The sequence below is a fragment of the Saccoglossus kowalevskii genome, chromosome 13 (assembly GCF_978046115.1).
Source record: "Saccoglossus kowalevskii chromosome 13, keSacKowa6.1, whole genome shotgun sequence".
Taxonomy (NCBI): Eukaryota; Metazoa; Hemichordata; class Enteropneusta; family Harrimaniidae; genus Saccoglossus; species Saccoglossus kowalevskii.
The window spans coordinates 22,973,716-22,989,620 of record NC_140653.1 but is presented as its reverse complement, the minus strand read 5'-3'; the positions used below and the strand labels follow the sequence as shown (position 1 = coordinate 22,989,620).

General features: G+C 39.0%; 1 protein-coding gene and 1 long non-coding RNA gene across 2 annotated transcripts; both read left to right on the top strand.

Annotated features, from left to right (window-relative positions):
- Nucleotides 1-1,013: 1,013 nt before the first annotated feature.
- On the top strand, nt 1,014-7,123 carry LOC146735085 (uncharacterized). The gene is made up of 4 exons (XM_085507361.1): nt 1,014-1,193; nt 1,534-1,618; nt 1,773-7,087; nt 7,116-7,123. The coding sequence occupies exons 3-4, from the start codon at nt 1,948-1,950 to the stop codon at nt 7,121-7,123; spliced, it is 5,148 nt and encodes a 1,715-aa protein (XP_085363487.1). The 5' UTR covers nt 1,014-1,193; nt 1,534-1,618; nt 1,773-1,947.
- A 100-nt stretch (nt 7,124-7,223) lies between these two features.
- LOC144359908 (uncharacterized) lies at nt 7,224-8,457 on the top strand. The gene is made up of 2 exons (XR_014931324.1): nt 7,224-7,799; nt 8,140-8,457. It is a non-coding gene; the product is annotated as an uncharacterized LOC144359908 (long non-coding RNA).
- Nucleotides 8,458-15,905: the final 7,448 nt, after the last annotated feature.

The following is a 15,905-nucleotide window of genomic DNA, read 5'->3' as shown; positions in this document are numbered from 1 at the left end:
AAGAATCATGTTGGCCGCATGTTTTATTTATTGCTTGTTTTAAAATGTCATGTGGGTCGCCAACGTTTATGATAAATGCTACAAAATGATTTATTTGCGACAAAAACTGAAAATTACGACCTAGAATGAACTCTTCACAGCCCTTGCACATATCGCATGTTTTACCCATATTGGGTAACACTAATGAAAAAGTAAAAATGATGTAATTTTCTTAGCATGTATGTGACATTTCAATGATGTTGGCGTTACCATAGCATTTTACTATTCTATGACATGTGCATATCTAATTTGGGGGGAGGGGTAACGCTAAAAAGAAATGTAACCACGGATATTGTGTGTTGTCAGTCACTGTTGCTATAGTGATAGCACAAACTTCAGTGAAGTTTGATTTTTCCCAATTCGCCCAGCCGCGTAACATTTGATCTTGAGATTACCGTACACACGTGTCATATATATCATATATTCAAAAGTTGAAAAAATTCTTGTGTGTTTTTTTAATGAATATTGAAGACACTTTGAAAGGCACTACTACAATGGTTTCAAGTTACCCATGGATGTGCTTTATAATTGCTAAATTTATAGGGGAAGCGTATACACGTGATTTAAGGTTTGACTAATTAGAGACTCTAGGAAGATGGTGGATTTTATTTTTAAAAAATGTACACAGAGAAAGTTTTAAAAAAAATTACAGAAAAGAAATATTAATGGAACAAAATCCCACGCACTCTTTCCAGTCAATGCGATGTACCTGTTATTTTTTTTTTTTTTATTCTGGGAAGTATATTTGAATATTACCACGATTCTAAACGGTACGACCCTTCCATAGAACTGTGTGTGGTATATCGTATGACGTCTTTGTCAACACCGTCAATTATTCCAGCGTCGCGTTTCAGTCCAAGTATCGCTCGCCCACTTCGAACTTACTCGACAATACGCACAGATGTGCAAAACAATGGATTCCGATCATTGTTAATGGATTCCTATACATTGTTTATGGCGCCGATACTAATGGAATGAATTTCTCTTGAAATACTTCTGTTGAGACCAAATTTCTTTATGTTCAGTTTGCGGTAGAGCGCCCTCTTTGGTAGATGGGGATTAGGCTTTTGTTTGACCTGGTCTCGTGCAGAGTCAGCCGTTCGTTGATCAGAGAAACTTGTTGTGTAGTGAGCGGCGCTAAATAAAGCACGCTGGTATGTACAGTTTGTTATTCTACTGTGTTTTCCAATTCATTTTTTAGTATACAGTTGACATTATTGTATATTTCTGAGAGGTTTTGTTGCTGAATTGTTTCAACTATGTGACTTCTGCTCGGTACGTTATGTTATCGCTCGCGACTCATTTGCATATGTTTACGCTGACTGATTTCACTAGTGAGAGTATTTGCTGTATTTTACGTCTGATTTATTGATTTATGCATAGTTTTGTAATTCTATGTCTTCAGAAATATTGTATTTGTTATATTCTATAGAACTTTACCGATATCTAGTGGTTTCTGGTTTATAGACAATATTTTATTATTTGCTTTCCCAGTATTGAAGGACAGTTGTTGTAAAGCAAGCCGTTAGCACAAGCTGATGTTAGTCCCTTCCATTGGAGGTGTTGGGAAATTGTTTCGGTGAGACATGGTTCTTTATGCTATTATACTTACTGTGTTTTACAGCATTATATTTTATTGGATTAAATTTTCTTGTGTGACTTGTACATGTATATGTTTGTATTTTGAGAATATTTGAGTACTGTATTTATTGATTTCTTTGTGTATCTTTCAGTTAATCGTATCGTGTCATATCGCATGTAACGCATGGTTATGTGATAGATGGTGCGCATTAAAGACAATATAACCCTCAAGTCAAGCCTCCATGGTGTTATTTAATTTCATTGCATGAAAGGGACCCACATCTCTCATTAACGAAACATTCTATTGGTGAAGGGATATTCGTCAAAATGGATGAAGATAGAAACCGGAAGTTAACCCCTCAAGGACAGACATATGCTGAAGAGGTAAAGTTTAAGGCTCTTGGGGAAGCATGGAGGAGTGTGAAGTCTGTATCTGAGAAAATAAAGTCCCTGATGGCAGAAAACCCTCTGATTGAAAGTGTTAAAGATATTCATACTGAGTGGATGAATAAATATGAACAGTTTCTGAAGTCCAATGATAAGTACTGTGCCTTGTTAAGTGAACATGATCGTGCTGAACATTTTGAGAAATGGTATGATGAGAAAGATGTTTGGGTCACAAATTTAAAGTCCCAAATAGAGAGCTGGTTTTCATCTATGTCAAAAAATGTCAAAGCTGTCACTGGATCACGGTCTACAGTGAGTTCAATGAGAAGTAAGAGATCTTCAATAAAGTCTATTGAAAGAGTAAAGGAATCGGAGTTAATAGAAAAGGAGAAGTTGGTCAGAGATAAGCAAGCACTAGAGATGAAGCTGAAATTATTGGAAATACAAATGCAGCACCAAGCAGAAACACACAAGATCCAAACAAAGTTAGCAGTGTCCAGAGCCAGAAGTCAGCTGATAGAGGAGCTTGAAAATGATACTGACAGCCAGTCTTTGGGCAGTGAATGTGACAGTATGAATGGTGCTGAGAATGAAGGTCAGCTAAGTGAGCTTGAAGATGGTAAATCAGTATCAAACAAAATATTGTTGCCTGACAGTTCGAAGATTTCTAACAAGAACTTCAGTGATGTGTTGATTGAGATGCAGAAGCCTAAACTTGAGATAACAAAGTTTGGTGGTGACTGTTTAAGCTACAATAAGTTCATGAGACAGTTCAAATCAAGAATAGAAAGTTCCTGTGCCAATGATGAGAAAATAGCTTATCTGGAGCAGTTCACAACAGGTGAAGCACACCGTATTGTAGTTGGTTTCTCGTACCTGGATTCTGATGTTGGTTACCCAGCTGCCATGAAGGAACTAAAGAGAAGATATGGTGATCCAGAGGTGATTGCTAATTCTTACATAAAGAAGGTGCTGTCTTGGCCACATATCCGAGGTGATGATGCAAAGGCCCTGGATGAGTTTGCTGTGTTCCTGAGGGAATGCAAGGCTGCAACCCACTGTGTCGGTAGTTTGGGTGTACTGGAATATTCAGAGAACTTGATACGCATTGTTCAGAAGTTGCCTCCTAGTATGCATGAGAGGTGGAGAAGTATTGTTCAAGGTCTTCGTAGAAATGAGAAGAGAATTGGTTTTAGTAACCTGGTAGATTTTATCCAATCAGAAGCAACTAAGCTGAATGATCCAATTTATGGCAGAGATAGCATGACTTCTGATGGAAGACAGAGAAGAGACAATGTACAGCGTAAGGTGTCTGCTGCTACAAATATTGGCAGTAGTGGACTAAAATGTTGGAGTTGTGATGGACCACATCGACTAGCTACCTGTCCAGAAGTTGAAGCAATGTCTCTAGAAAATAGAAGAAATCTTGTGAGAAAATTAAAGGTGTGTTTTCTTTGCTTTGGAAAAGGACATTTTTCCACTGGATGCAACCTGAAGATAACTTGTGATGTGTGCAGAGGCAATCACAACACCCTCTTGCATGATTTTGCCCGACAAAAGAAGCAGAATAGCGACAACCAGCTTACCAGTAGTGCAACAACTGCTGACCAGCCAACAAGGGTCAATACTAGTGGTTGTACGATGCCTATCATTCCAGTGAAGGTGACCATGGGGTCCCAGACAGCAGAATGTTACGCATTCTTAGATCCTGGCAGTAATGTATCATTTTGCACTGATGGTTTGGCAGAGAAGTTGCAGGCAACTGGTACTGGAATGAAACTTACTATGAAGACAATGGGTGCTTCATGTAGTATGCCAACGAAGGTGATAACCGGTCTGAGAATAGAAGCCATCAGTGGTAACGGGGTTCCAGTGCAACTGCCTCCTGTATTTACGAAGTCAAGCTTGCCCGTAGAGAAGTGGCATATACCTACCCAGAAAGATGTATCCACATGGGAACATTTGGGAGATATTGAGTTGCCAAGGTTGCAAATCAGTAGCAATATCGATTTGCTTATTGGTAACAATGTTCCAGCAGCATATGCACCTATAGATGTAAGGACAGGACCACCAGGGAGTCCATATGCTACAAAGACGCCTTTAGGATGGGTTGCCTGGGGTGTTAAGAAAGGTGGAAAGATGAAGTATTCAAGTAATTTTGTCATTGCTGACAATAGTTTAGAGAAGTTATATAGACAGAGTCTGAACTATGACTTTCCAGAGAGAACTGTTGATGACAGAAGAGAATGGTCGTGGGAAGACAGGCGCTTTATGGAAGTGATGGACAGTTCTTGTAAGATGGTGAATGGTCATTATCAAGTGGATCTCCCTCTGAGAAATCCAGATGTGAAATTGCCTAACAATCGGCATATGGCAGAGCAGAGGTTAAAGGGTCTGCAGGCGAAAATGAACAAGAATTCACAATTCAAGGCAGACTACATAGAGTTCATGGAGAAGGTGATTGCAAATGGGTATGCGGAAAAGGTTCCTGATGGAGTGACGGCTAAGAAGGGGAAAGAATGGTATATACCCCATCATGGTGTATATCACCCTAGAAAGCCAAACAAGATCAGAGTGGTGTTTGACTGTGCAGCGAAGTGTGATGGTACATCGCTGAATGATGTCTTGCTACCAGGGCCAAACCTAATGAATGATCTTAAAGGAGTACTCATGAGATTCAGAGAGTTTCCTGTAGCCTTCGCAAGTGATATTGAGTGCATGTTTTATCAGGTGAAGGTGCCTGAGAGTCAACGAGACCTGTTGAGATTTTTATGGTTACCAAAGGGAGACTTAGACCAGAAGCCCAAGGTTTATCGTATGGCAGTGCATTTGTTTGGAGCTGTGTCTGCACCATCATGTGCTAATTATAGCTTGAGAAGAACTGGTATAGACAACATACGCAATGCAAGAGAAGAAACAGTCAACACACTACATAACAATTTCTACATGGACGATGGACTAAAGTCAGTGGAAAATGTTGAACAAGCCATTCAACTGGTGAAGGAGCTAAAGGCCTTGTGCAAAGAAGGAGGCTTCAACCTCACCAAGTGGTCTAGCAATGAACGAGAAGTTTTGAGAGAGATTCCCCTGGATGATCGAGCTAAAGAACTGATGGACTTGGATCTGGAATCATCGCAGCTTCCTACAGAGAGAACACTAGGTGTGTTGTGGAATGCAGAGACGGATGAGTTCCAATTCAAGTGCCAAATCAAGAAGACAGAGGTGACAAGAAGGTCAATGCTGTCTGAAGTCAGCTCGATTTATGATCCGTTGGGTTTTATAGCTCCACTCCTCATTCCAGCAAAGAGTGTGCTTCAAGAGATGTGCAAACAAGAAGCTGGATGGGACGATGAACCAAGTGATAACATACATGGCAAGTGGCAGATGTGGAAAACAAGCATGCAAGATTTGGAAGAAGTAAGAATTTCCCGATGCTATGTACCAGCTGAATTCGGAAACGTGACATACAGAGAGCTGCATGCTTTCGCTGATGCAAGTGAAATTGGATATGGTTGTGTTATCTACCTCAGACAAATCAACTCAAGTGAAAATATATACTGTTCATTTGTGTTCGCGAAGGCAAGAGTAACTCCTTTGAAGAAAATTACAATACCAAGATTAGAACTTACAGCAGCAACATTGGCAGTGAGATTAGTCTCAATTGTTCAAAGAGAGTTAGACTTCAAGATTGACAAAGCAATCTACTGGACAGACAGCACTGCGGTTTTGAGATATATAAGGAATGACAGAGCAAGATACCACACCTTTGTTGCCAACCGTGTTCAAGTCATAAGAGAAGCTACAGTCCCTGAACAGTGGCATCATGTGGATACCAAGAGAAATCCAGCAGACTTGGCATCACGAGGTGTTAAGACAACTAACGAATTGAATAATAGTGATTGGTTTTGTGGACCAGGCTTTCTGTGGGAGAAGGAAGCGGAATGGCCAGAACAGGTGATTTCCATGCGGATAGAGGAGAATGACCCAGAAGTGAAGACTAGCTGTGCAACCATTGAGTTTGAAGACACATCAATTATAGATTCCTTATTGACGAGAATTTCTGGTTGGTGGAAATTGAAGAGAGTAATGGGCTGGGTCATCATTGCTAAGAACAAGTTCCTCAAGTTCATAGGAAAACTGGAATGCCAATTTGAAGAAGTTGTCCAGTGCCTAACTCCAAAGATGTTATATGAAAGTGAAGTAGCAGTTGTTAAATATGTTCAAAGGAAGGCATACATAGAAGAGATAGAAGTCCTGTCCAAAGGCAAGACAGTGACAAAAAGAAGTCCTCTTTTCAAGTATGACCCCGTGTTGACAGATGATGGTATTATTCGTGTTGGTGGACGACTGAAGAAGGCAGACTTGCTTTATGAGATAAAGCATCCGATTGTGTTACCAAAGAACTCACAAGTATCTGTAATGATTGTTCGGGATGCTCATTCTACTGTTGGTCATTTGGGAAGAAATAGTATTTTGGCGAAAGTCAGAGAGAAGTATTGGATATATGGAGCAAGTCAGTTGGCGAAAAGAGTAGCGAGAAGTTGTGTCACATGTCAACGGTATCACGCAGCACCATGTGAGCAGGTAATGGCTGAATTACCAGCTGATAGAGTTGTTGCAGAAGTATCACCATTTACATTCTGTGGTATGGATTATTTTGGGCCTTTAACTGTGCGCAGAGGGAGATCTGAGGTGAAACGGTATGGTGTGATTTTCACTTGTTTTTCTTCCCGAGCAGTCCACCTAGAGATCGCGCACTCGTTAGAAACTGATGCATGCATAAATGCTATACGCAGGTTCATGGCCAGAAGAGGTCCTGTTAGAAGCATCAGATCTGACAATGGCACCAACTTGGTTGGGTCAGAAAAGGAGTTGAGACATGCACTTGAAGGTTTGGATCAGTCCAGAATGAATGATGTTCTGTGTGCAGAAGGCATAGAGTGGCACTTCAATCCTCCAGCAGCATCTCACTTTGGCGGAGTGTGGGAGAGAATGATTCGTAGCATAAGGAAGATTTTGTACAGCCTGTTGAGAGAACAACCCCGAATTGTTGATGATGAGACGCTCAGTACTTTATTCTGTGAGGCTGAGAATATTGTCAACAATAGGCCACTGACTACAACGTCATCAGATCCTAATGATTTACTACCATTGACACCTAACATGCTGATTAATCCACGAGCTTGTGCACTTAGTTCGCCTGGAGTGTTCGAGAAGAGTGACATGTATGCAAGAAAACGTTGGCGTCAATCTCAGTACTTGATAGATGTATTTTGGTGTCGCTGGAGAAAGGAGTATTTAGTTACCCTGCAGCAGAGACCGAAGTGGCAGAGAAAAAGACGCAATGTACAAGTTGGAGATATTGTGCTTGTTGTTGACAAGTCGGTACCCAGAAATAGTTGGTTGATGGGAGTAGTAGAAACAACTTTTAAGGACAAGAAAGGCGATGTAAGATCTTGCAGAGTGAGGACCAAGACGTCAATCTTAGAAAGACCTGTCGCTAAATTATGTATACTAGTCGAGGCAGAACTGAATAAGTAGTTGTATTTTCAGTTGAGTAACAGTTGTAAACTCTTTGTTAAAATTTGTTCTCTTTGTAGTTTTGGAATTGCGAGTTGCAATTCAGGGGAGGGAGTGTTGAGACCAAATTTCTTTATGTTCAGTTTGCGGTAGAGCGCCCTCTTTGGTAGATGGGGATTAGGCTTTTGTTTGACCTGGTCTCGTGCAGAGTCAGCCGTTCGTTGATCAGAGAAACTTGTTGTGTAGTGAGCGGCGCTAAATAAAGCACGCTGGTATGTACAGTTTGTTATTCTACTGTGTTTTCCAATTCATTTTTTAGTATACAGTTGACATTATTGTATATTTCTGAGAGGTTTTGTTGCTGAATTGTTTCAACTATGTGACTTCTGCTCGGTACGTTATGTTATCGCTCGCGACTCATTTGCATATGTTTACGCTGACTGATTTCACTAGTGAGAGTATTTGCTGTATTTTACGTCTGATTTATTGATTTATGCATAGTTTTGTAATTCTATGTCTTCAGAAATATTGTATTTGTTATATTCTATAGAACTTTACCGATATCTAGTGGTTTCTGGTTTATAGACAATATTTTATTATTTGCTTTCCCAGTATTGAAGGACAGTTGTTGTAAAGCAAGCCGTTAGCACAAGCTGATGTTAGTCCCTTCCATTGGAGGTGTTGGGAAATTGTTTCGGTGAGACATGGTTCTTTATGCTATTATACTTACTGTGTTTTACAGCATTATATTTTATTGGATTAAATTTTCTTGTGTGACTTGTACATGTATATGTTTGTATTTTGAGAATATTTGAGTACTGTATTTATTGATTTCTTTGTGTATCTTTCAGTTAATCGTATCGTGTCATATCGCATGTAACGCATGGTTATGTGATAGATGGTGCGCATTAAAGACAATATAACCCTCAAGTCAAGCCTCCATGGTGTTATTTAATTTCATTGCATGAAAGGGACCCACAACTTCAATGGGGCGGGGTAGCACGATTGAAACCCTCCGTCTTAGGTTATGTTCTAGAGTTTTGGAAGTGCATTCACGGAAAGCACACACTCGTCCACCACATACACGAGCACCGCATCGGTATTAGATGTGACTCGCTTGTCCTAAACGGGCCTTCATTGTAAATTTGTGGCGAGAAACCCCACAATCGTCGTGCAGCCCCCAGGGGGAGGGGTACTCCAAGTCAGACCCAGTACCCATGCTGAAGTATAGCTTTTCAAAAAAGTCTCTAAACACGTACTTATTTTTGTGAAATTATACCCATTACCAAGAGCAGAAAATTAAAATAGATACCCTACATGCATACAGGTACTAAAATCACACTGTTTCCAAGTTGAGGTAACATGAATTTAAGAGATTCCTTTTTTCACACTTGATTTATATATGTTAAAATATTCGACCCTAAACACGCGTATATATACGCGTCAAATAAATAAATAACACCCTTTTTACGCGTTTGCTTCAGCTTGCGTACCATATTTTATTCAGAGAAACCCCCCTGGGCACTCTCCCTTGCAGAGTCTTCTTGACCTAGGGAGCCACAGTAAGCTGCAACTAGACTCTGCCACAGGCGACATTTTACACCAAAATTGTTGGTATTCCGCGTTTTTTTTAATTCATTTGTTTCTGTTATCCTAAGCTTCTGTTGAAAAAAATGTGTGTTATTTAAAATAAATATGTCAAATATTTTTACATTCAGTGCTAAAATCTTTTCAAAATGTTAAAATAATGAAAAAGTAGATCGTGCGGTAGGAGACGTAGATGTGAATCGTCAGTTCAAATCGTCTGTGCGTTCGCGTCGTTGCCTCGGGGTGGTGACGCGGGCGCCTCGCGCCTGCCCAGTTTTCGTTCGCCTGCTATATGACGTCACAACTGGGCGATGTTAGAAAAGAGATAGCGAACTAGGAAATCGATAAGTACAAACGTGTTTAGGTAATTTTCTCAAACATAAAAGGCCAGTGGGCGTGATTTCAAAATAAATTTTATACATTTTATACGATTTTCGCTTGCATAGCAACGGACCAATACATCTACTTTCTGCCACGTCGTTTGGGGCCAAAATGTAGGTCCTGTGGCAGAGACTAGTGGGACGTTCCCTGGCAACTACCTAGCTTAGTCTCTGCGACGGAGAATGCCCCCTGGGGTGCAGCCTGGTCGCGTTCGAAAATCACACAAACACACATTGTATGCGTTGTATGGGAGCCAGATCGAACACTACGCGACGCTTTAGAGGTAGAGCTTTCATTAGGTCGTGATATCTTTACTCAGCTTAGGAATAATTGTCTGGTAGTTATATTGGAGAAAGCACACTGGCATCATTTATTGTGGAAAGATTTAAGCGATTAAACACTCAGCTGACCATAGAGTGCGGCTGTTGCATTTGGAAAAAGCACGGCTACTCGTGCGATTAACGACTTATTACACAAACAGTCCGACGGGGACGCGAAGTAAAAGACACACCACTTCGCCGCATTGCTACCAGTGTCTATAGTTCAGGACCCGCATTCACTTTTCTGAAACTTGCAAACCCTGACACTTAGCCAAGCCCTAAGCCTAGAAGTGTGCGAAATACTAATCTACAAAGGCACGAACCCAAACTGTGGTTATTCCTATACATGTGATACGCATATAAAACGAACTGTGGTGATCACAAAATCTACACAGAGACCGCGACGAAAGACCAAGTGTGGAGTTAATGAAATAAAAACATCACCAGGACACGTGGCGAAGAATGATATGAATAAACTTCTCCCTAACTTATCCCACCGTATCCCGGGCCATATCTTATCCTATCACCTCTCCTGACGTTTTCCATTGTATATCCTACCGTGTCCGAACTTTTACCAATCCAGCCACTTTATATCATATGCAATTTGAATATGACAAATGTTGACAATTTGTTCCATATATTCAGATACAATTATACAAACCTATCTCAACATGTCTTCAAATCGTGCCAGGACATGTGTAAATTGGCGAGTATGTCTTGTGGCCTATCTAAACAGACCCTAACCGTTATCTGTCGCCATAACCCAGTTCCAATCTGTTTATACGAGGCACGTCAGCTCCATTGGAATTCTGCTTATTACACAACCTTGCGATTTGTTGCATCTCTTACCATGCAATAAACGTAACTTTCTATCTAAACCGAGGAACATTTAAAAACTTTTTTCCCCCGGAAAAGTCGCGCCGTGCTTTTGTGACGTCAAAATGACGTAGGTGGGTGTAAGTAATGTCCTTTGACACAATTTCGTTTGGGTGTAGTAATCGTCATTTAGAATGTAGACAATCTCTGGGGAAAAAAAACAGTATTTTTTTTATTGACAAAACGATTAAATATCGACACTTTGTTCACCACTCCTCACACCCATCCACATCATAGAAGCACAAACGAATACAGGGAATAGGTGTTATGTCTCTCGGTGACCGCGGTTACTGTTAGTGACCGTACTGTGACTGAGTGGGCTCAAAACAACTTCAGTTTCATTAGCATTTGTAGGTATTCGGTATTTAACATTATTGTGCATGTAGTTCCGTACGGTACATATTTTAATGCAATGTTTATGTTAACTTATGCCCAGTGGATTTGTTCAAAATGTGCGCGTTGCCCCGGCAATCAATTAGTAGTGTGGGCAAAGTGTTTCAACTATTTTAATGACCTAGTACCGAACACGAATGGCATTATCAGATTAATTGTAAGGTCAGAGTGTCCCAGTTACCGTTATACCCACAAAAAACTGCACAGCATTTATTAGACGGAACAAGTCAATAATAGGGTTTGAAGGTCGATGTACGCCCTCGTGATTTATTGACTTAGAGTGACCGTTTCGATTTTTTTTTATACAATCAATTATTTGATTATCAGATAGCGTAGTTGATATAAGCGCGGTGATTTGGTCGACCCTGTTTCCCATTCCGTAGTTTTGTTGCCTGCCGATTGTATAAAGACCGCCATCAACGGTATTTATTAGGAGTAACTGGAATGTCATGCTATAAACCTGATGAGTGTATTTGTAAGTACTAGTACTCATAACTGAGTCTGTAACAAGCGGGGCAACATTTGTTTGTGTTATACTGGTATTTTATTTGGAAAATACTCAAACAAAAGTTACGTAAAAAAAACACAAATATATCACTACAAAATTAAACAGATCTAAAATACAAAAAAGCAACGTTGGGAAAAGATAAACTAGTCACATTTGGAGAGAATTTCAATGAATCAATACTAAAATTTTGAAAAAAATTGACTCTTAAATAAAGAGAGCTAAGATAAATTTCTGTCTACATTTTTAATAATACTATTTTGACAATGAAATGGGTAATGTTTTTCATCTCCAATCTTGTTACAATCATAGAATTACGTGGTCTTTCTTCTCTCTTAATCTGAATGTCACCCAGATTCAACTGGTAAGAAATGCGCCGATACTTTGTAATTTTACAGAGAAATCCTGTTTTTTTTATTTGTAATACCATCTACACATTTTTCAAAATTAACTATTTGTTTTGAGCTTTTACCCTAAAACAAGTTTTCTCAAATGGTTGCGTAACAAGACTATTATTATGCTTCATTTAGAAAAAAACACTAAATAACCGAGTGAATAAATTCAGGCAATATACAATGACAACAACTAGTTATTACAATACCCTGGTTCATTTATAAAGTAACACCAAAGCTGGCAACTGTAGATGCTGTAACACAAAAAAATTCCACAGTTGCCAAACTTGTGTTCTGAATGTTATAAACGATGTTCTGTCCATTGGCTGTATGCTGTATGCTCACAAACACGAATAAGTTTACGTACATCCTCGATAGAGGGCGCTCTTATAGACAATGCGTGCTCCAACTTTACATCAACAATACTGACTGTAAATTTATACTTTAAGTTATAGTAATTCGCCAATGTAAATGTTAAAGAGTATAGGCGACATTGTTGCACCTTGTCAAACTCCATTCAACACATTAAAGCCACGTGACATAACAGTGCCCAATTTATTGCAGTAATATTGGCAGCTCACCAAAATAAGCGAATAATGTATGCTGGAAATTTACGTTTAATAAGCTTATTGAAAGCGTCCAGTGATTAACTGAGTCGAACGTCTTAGATACGTAAAAACAAATGCATACTCCCCTACCAAGGGAATTATAATAAACGATGATCTAACATAAATAATCGCGATTGAACGGTTATTATTTCTGCTCGTTACATCACCGCCTTTGTTCTTGGCTACAGGAACTTACGCCATCCCACGAGAAATAGTACCATTCACTAGAATTGACGGCATGCACAAGTGTGTACAAATGCCTGAACTGGAATGCCTAAGGTTCTCAGCAGTAGGGCCATATATACATCATGTACATATAGTAATTGATCAATGCTGGAGCTAGTTTCAACATTAAAAACACATGACATTGGAGATGTGATTTAATACAATAGCTCTATACTTGTTGTTAACCACCATGATACATGTATACTGTCTGCTAACTTGAATGTACATTTGAAAACATTGATGTATACAATTTAAAAACCGGTCTGGCTCAAAAAAAAAAACCGCGCTCAAAAAAGATATGTCTTGATTTTTTCAGTTGGCAAGTATGGTTAACAAGTCTTGCAAGTGCATCCGTGGAGTACATTCGTGCGTATGTGATCTCTCGCCTGAGATCCATAATCTAAAACGACTCGAACAATTTATTCGTTTTGGACGCAGTGAAGACATCAGAACTGGTAATGCCGTTATAAAAACAAATTAATTGTGACACAAGACAGCGCGGAATATCATTATATCCTCGGGGGCGGAGCTACGTCACAAGACGTTCCATGTTGCTAAGACGGGCACCACTGTACATGCATTTCTATGGGCTCTGGGCGAGCTGCTGTGGAACGCCGTTCGAGCCGGTGAAAATTCGAGAAAACAACACAAACTCAACTTTGAAGTAATCCTGAACAACCAAATTTATATATGTTACACACGTAGGGCCAATCTTGTTACGCTGTTCAGGGGACTCTCAACAACCATCCCAAAGTACCGTTTTCTGCGAGTTTTGGCCTTTGTTTTCACCGCGAGGGTTGCCAGGCGGTAGAAAATGCCCGGATGTCCGCCCCCGAGGATTGGTATTTTCGGACGGACCATTTTCACCGCTTGGCAATCATCACCAGTGAAAACAAAGGCCGAAAACAACAAACAAATTTGGCTGTTTAGGATTGCCACAAAGTCAATATTGTTCTGTATTCTCTAGTGTCTTTGGTCAGCTATAGCTATTGCGCCCTCGCATACTTATGCATGTAGCCTGTGACACAGACGCGCAAACTTTATGTTCAAATTATTTTAATATCTGCTCGAATGTAAAATGAAGTAAGGTAAATAAGTACATGTGTATATAAATATTGTTGAGAACATACAACATTTTTTTCAATATATAGACATTTTTCTTGGTGATATCATAGACCAATAGGGTTTATGGCAACATGGGCAAATTAGATACAGTGTCTTACAATATACTTTTTATGTCGTTAATTAAAAAAAATACATTATTACATACGAGTGCTTTAATTGGTGTATATGACCTCGGAAATTGACAAAATGCAAGCTGATGGTCATGTTACCAAATACGCTAATTAGTGATATGTTGTAGTAGTGACAAATCGAGTACAATTAACAGCAAACTTGCGTTAGTTTGCGTTTTATTCTAAGATAATTATAACGTGTTTTATTCCTTTTTTTAAAAACATCGTGTAAACTTTGTTATTCATTCGCATTGGATATATCGCGCAGGACTTATTCTAGGGGCAGACATCCAGGCATTTTCACCGACTGCATGGTAACCCTCACGGTCAAAAACAATCTTGGCCCATGGATTCGTTGATAAAACATTATTTCATGTAATCAAAAGGGATCCTTGCTTTTATTTCACTTTCTTCATCCTTATATCATGAAATGTCACATATGTAAAAATGAAGTGAATTACATTATTTTTACTATTGAGTAGTGTTCTAAAACTCAAATTTCTGCGACGCGTTCGTTCCCATAGCAACGTATACAGCGCGTGTGATTCACAATGTTTGTTTACACACAATTACAAGCTCAAAAACAAGATGAAACATTTCGAACTGTTTTTTTTCATTTATGAGTAGGTGGCCTTAAAGTTACAGTGATAAGTAGTGACGTCAGCAGCAACGTTTTACGGTGATTTAGAATTCATAATTTATTACCTCACAATCGTAACTTTTGTACTTATTATAAATAAGCTTCACTACGCTAAAAAACAAAGAAGAAATGTTATTTTTCATCAAGGTTGTAATAATTCTATTCTATTCTATTCTATTCTATTCTATTCTATTCTATTCTATTCTATTCTATTCTATTCTATTCTATTCTATTCTATTCTATTCTATTCTACTATCTCTCCCCACGCAGAGTTTCTAATGACACAAGTGTGGCGTCTGGAGATCACTGTTGGACCGGCTGCTCTGATCGTAATAAGTTGAAGAGGTCATTGAACCAATTTACTGTTACTAAAAATGACCCGCAATGTGCGTGGGCGCTTTTTCTTTCTAGATACTGGAAGTACGTTGCATAAAGTAGTAGTCGTCAATTAATCATGTGGTTGTACATCAGCTTGGGTGGGTCCGAGAGATAACACTCTCATGCAAACGCAGAAAACAGTTAAACAATTCTAGAGTAAATAAATATCAAACTAACTACTAGTAAAATACTTTATTTTAGTAAGAATTAATTTTTGCTGAAAAGACTTTTTGGCTGTTTTGTTTTGGAATTTATTTTCACTGATTTTTGACGAGTTGAATGTAAAATGTAGGAAAAATGTATATTCGCTGGATTTTATTTTCACTGAATCATTTCCTTCAGCGAAAATTAATTCCAAGCGAAAATGAAGGATTTTACAGTAACTAACTAACTAACTAATTAACTAACTAACTAACTAAATAACATTTTTAAGTTGTCATAAAAATTGTGCTTGTAGTTTCATTTTTCTTTTCATGTAGATTTGACATAGTTTCTTTTATTTTTTTTCTATAGTTTTGAAAAAAATGAAAAAGCTTGGCAAGGAAACATTCATGCTACACACGTCAGAACCCGTAGCAACAGTGACTCATATCCACGGGTTTTCAATTGATCCCTAAATAATAACCGATTGATAGAGCGTGGATTACACGTAGTCCAATATTTCGCAATTTCAGGTGGGTGGACTATCGACTACTCATTCACTCTACTACTCGTTTTCTTGACGTCATGGGGAAAGTCATGGAAAACGACATCGTGAACTATGCTAATGAGCCAAATTATATTCAACAAACCGCGTGACCATACGCGTGCGCAGAAGCGACAACTTTCATCGGGATAA

Coding starts and splice junctions, on each gene's coding strand:
- LOC146735085 (XM_085507361.1), top strand. CDS start 1,948: ATGGATGAAGATAGAAACCGGAAGTTAACCCCTCAAGGACAGACATAT.